This window comes from Oryzias melastigma, linkage group LG20 (assembly GCF_002922805.2).
Source record: "Oryzias melastigma strain HK-1 linkage group LG20, ASM292280v2, whole genome shotgun sequence".
NCBI classification, from domain to species: domain Eukaryota; kingdom Metazoa; phylum Chordata; class Actinopteri; order Beloniformes; family Adrianichthyidae; genus Oryzias; species Oryzias melastigma.
The window spans coordinates 22855614-22859679 of NC_050531.1; the positions used below are offsets into that span (position 1 = coordinate 22855614).

At 41.8% G+C, this 4066-nt stretch overlaps 1 protein-coding gene across 1 annotated transcript in view; it reads right to left on the minus strand.

Moving 5' to 3' along the window:
* Positions 1-1299: 1299 nt before the first annotated feature.
* LOC112151354 (melanoma receptor tyrosine-protein kinase) overlaps positions 1300-4066 on the minus strand; it is a 49897-nt gene continuing 47130 nt past the window's right edge. The window contains exons 25-27 of the mRNA XM_024280234.2: positions 3788-3931; positions 3502-3595; positions 1300-2654 (exon numbers count right to left, since the gene is read on the minus strand). Coding sequence (XP_024136002.1) covers positions 2323-2654; positions 3502-3595; positions 3788-3931 — 570 coding nt within the window. The 3' untranslated portion in view covers positions 1300-2322. The remainder of the gene's footprint in view (positions 2655-3501; positions 3596-3787; positions 3932-4066) is intronic.

Consider the following 4066-nt stretch of genomic DNA (forward strand, 5'->3'; position numbering starts at 1 on the left):
CTTTGGGCTCTTGAACTTGTATTTTTATTTTTAAAAAACTCCTTACAGTTTTTATAGCAGTTCAAAGTTATGTCATCTTTCAGTTTTCTGTTTTTAACTGAACTCAATGCAAATTCAGCTTCAGTTTAAACACCTATTAGAGTGAGAGGAATACAAATTTCAAGTAGAAGTGTTAGGGTGTTTTGCAGCTTAGCTAATATTTCAGCTCCATGCTAGCTGTTTTGGCTAATTTATTTTTTTTAAGTTTTTTTTTGGCTGTTTTGGAGTTGAAGTTCAGCTAATGTTTCAGCTAAATGTTAGCTTTTTTGGCTAGTATAGGTATTTTTCAGTATTTTAAGCTAATTTGGAGTTCAGCCAATATTTTAGCCATAGGTTAGCTATTTTCAGCAGTTTTTAAGCAGTTTTTTTTTAGGAAGTTTTACTGTTTGGTTGATATTTCAGCTACATGCTAGCTGTTTTGGCTAATTTAGGCAGTTTTCAGGCTAATTTGGAGTTTAGCTAATATTTTAGCAAACTATCAGCTTCAGTGTTTTCAGCTCCAGTGTAACTGTCAATTTTTGCTCCTTGAGCTGCAACATTCAGCTGACGGCATTCACACTAGCATTATCGCAGGTATCTAGTCTCTTGCAACTTTGCAGTGCACCAGCTGTTGTTGACCATGCAGGAGCTTAATGGGAGGTCTTGATCTTCTTGATATGCTGTCTCCACTGACAAGTCCAGCTGCAGATGCAGACAACGGTACATAACATTTGGTGACACATTGTTACCGTATCAATAATCAATGCATTGATTCGTTACAGAATAAACCAGAACAAACTGCAGCCCAGGCAGAAATCCTTTATCCTGCGAAGGTCTCAGGCTTCTGTTAGCACTGGTCTCTTGAGCTCCGTAAAGGTCAAAAAACATGGCCTGAGCCAGGACCCACAAGGGCTCCTAATTCAAAGGATTGGAGTTTTCTGTCACTTATTTAATGGTTCAGGCTTTATAGGGCTAACCTGCTTCATTATTAATATGAAAAAATAATACATTTAGAAGATATTTTACAATAACCTTATAATAAATCATCTACCATCATGTTTAATACGGTTGATTCCATTGAGTCTGGTGGGCCTGTAGAGGTGGGAGGGTTTTGAGCATTAGTGTTTTGCTTTGATGTACAACAAGTGTCTTTTTGGTTTCTGTTTTTTTTTTCTGAAATATAATGCTCTTTTTTTAATTGTTGTGATCCGTAAAATCTTTTGATGTGACTTCCACTTCAGGGCCACCATGTCTGTGTGACATGAAAATGAACGACCAGCAGCCAGTGATGCATACACAGCTTTTATACATGAAAATCAGCAGCAAACACAAAGAAGCAGGACGTTTGGCTCATTCTTGTCAAGTAAAACGCAGTTAAAACCGTTTGGACCCCATAAAAGTTCAACTAGGATGCTACACAAACCGAGGTCGGGGAGCGGGAGAAGGCTGATGCTGGGTTCTGGTGATAGAGCTCCGTCATTTTCTCCAGAACACAAATACTGTTCATCATCTTCACCTGAGGAGCAGGGGGGGGGGGGGGTCAAAAAACAGTGAACACATAAAACATCACACTGACAGTTAGTAGCTTCTTTAAACATTCAAACTCTCAGTGCTTTTCGTCTTCTATTTACAGTGTTAAGGAGGAGCATTATAGAGGTACAAAGCCTGCACAGAACCAGCAGGGGGCGCTGCTGTCTGCTTGAACTCCTTGCAGTAGAGGTGTGGCTGAACTTTGACCCCCAAAGATAAGAACCAACAGTTTTTTGTTTATTTTTTTCACAGTTTGCATTGGGTTACTCCCCACAGTTTTTGCGCATGATGCTCCAATGTGGTCCTGATTAGAGACTGGAGGTGTAAAGCTTGGTGCACTGCGACAGCTCCAGAGTGAACTGTGTGGGATTGCAGCTTCCTCTGGATTGGCAATCCGAAACCACTTCTCGTGACTCTGTTTTGGTGTCTTCTGCTTGTGGTGGGCAGGTGCTTTCATGTGGAACCAGTACTCCTGCACTGTGAGAAGAAGCTGCAGAATCGATGGTCTGGTCTGCATGACACCTCCTCAGATGCGACCACGCATCGGCTGGGATGGAACTGAGGGTCCAAACTGGCTTCTTTGGGTTCTACCCATCAAATATCTGGTTTTAATGTTATGGTTCTGGGCTAAAGGCAGTCGGGTTCTCGTTTGTTCCACTTTAGACTCAACGTTTCCTCAAAATGACTGACAGTAAACCGTGGACTTAAATACTGAGCTGCCTGAATAAAGTAAACCATAGCTTGGCCCCGCAAACAGCTGCACACTGCTGCCCCTTAGCGTACAGGAGGAGACTGCGTAGCATTAAGTCCCAAGTACTCAAGATTCTCTGCCGTGGGAAGGAACAGGCCGTTTCCAAATGCTGCAGTGACTGTGGGGGGAAGGAAGGCAGCCTGGTAGTCTGGGTTTTCAAGGCTGTCGCTGGGCTCCAGGGGGCGACAAAGCTCTGCCGTGTTTAGGTATTCAGGTCTTGAGGGCTCCAGATTTTCCGGTGAGAGGAGAAGGGAGGCGATGCCACTGCTCGGGCTCAGGTCCTCGTAGTTGGGATTGAGAACCTCCGACAGCCTGCTGCTCCGGCTGGTTTCACTCATGCTCTGGTTCATGTATTCTGGAAGGACAAACAAATGCTGACCTCAACAAGCTTAATGTTTTAGCTTAACTTTCAATAACATGTGTCAAAGTCAAGGCCCGGGGGCCGGATTTAACATAATAATGTTCAAAAGTTACGGTTTTAAAGTTTTAAAACTGAGTTTGGCCCGTGACTCAAGGTGTGTTTTTGATTTTGGCCCCTTGTGTGACTGAGTTTGACACACCTGGTATATGACATCTTTTTGGTTTTGAGACCAAAATTTAAACTTTTTTTTTTTTTTTCTGCTTTGAAGGTTTCATTATAACTATTGACTGTAGAGGAGAACCGGACTGAGAAAGTGTGACATCACCCACAGAAAACTATTTACTTCTAACCAAATGAAGTTTATTCAGTCGCCACCTGTCTGAGTCTACATTACTATGACAACCACTCTAGCCAATCAGGAGTGAGCTAGTTGGAAGGCCACCCCCCTTCTACTGAAAGTGGACTCGGGAGAATCTGTTAATCGAGGTTTTGACAGTGACGCCATCTACTTTTATTGAGGCCCCTGATTGATCTGTTTATAACTTGAATAACTTGAACTACTTTAACAATATAAAAAATAGAATTATCAAGAACATGTTAAAAATGGTGTCAAGACAAGAATGATTATTCTGTTTATTTCTCTATAGAAGTCAATGGGATTCTGAAATCAACAGATACTTCCTGTTTGAATGTCAGTTCAGTTCTCATATACAGTCAATCATTTTAGCCCTTAAATAATTCAATCAATATACTTTCCACCTTTTTAGCCCCACAATAGTGTGATTCATTAACTGATTTATCTTTACAAATGTGTCATTATATGTAACATATACGAAGTTACCATGGCCAAAACAGTCCTCCTTATCCAGTCCACTCTGGGTGGGGTCAGTAATGTATCGCTGAGCTCCGCTGTTCTCTCTGGCCAAATGACCGTTCTGCAGACAAGGAAGACATGATGTTCTAACAAAAACATGTGTAAAGAGAATTATTGTGCAGTTAAACTATTAAAAACAACCTCTATGAAGCACTAATTCATACAGGGCAAATGAAGGAGTTTCTTTGAATATTAAAGTGGTCATATCAATAAAGACATTGAAAGAAAAAACTTAAAGAAGGAATATTTATACCATTGCACCACAGGGATGGTTGTCAGGTGGAATCAGGCGTTTGTTTGGCAGCAAGTATTCATCTGCATCAGCTATTTCCTCTGTGTCGTCTGAGCTCAGCAGGCGGGAGAAAAGCCTGGTGTCTGACGGGCTCGGCAAGTCACCCTATAACACACATCGAGTCACATGTCAACACACATCGGGTCACATGTCAACACACATCGGGTCACATGTCAACACACATCGGGTCACATGTCAACACACATCAGGTCACATGTCAACACACATCGGGTCACACGT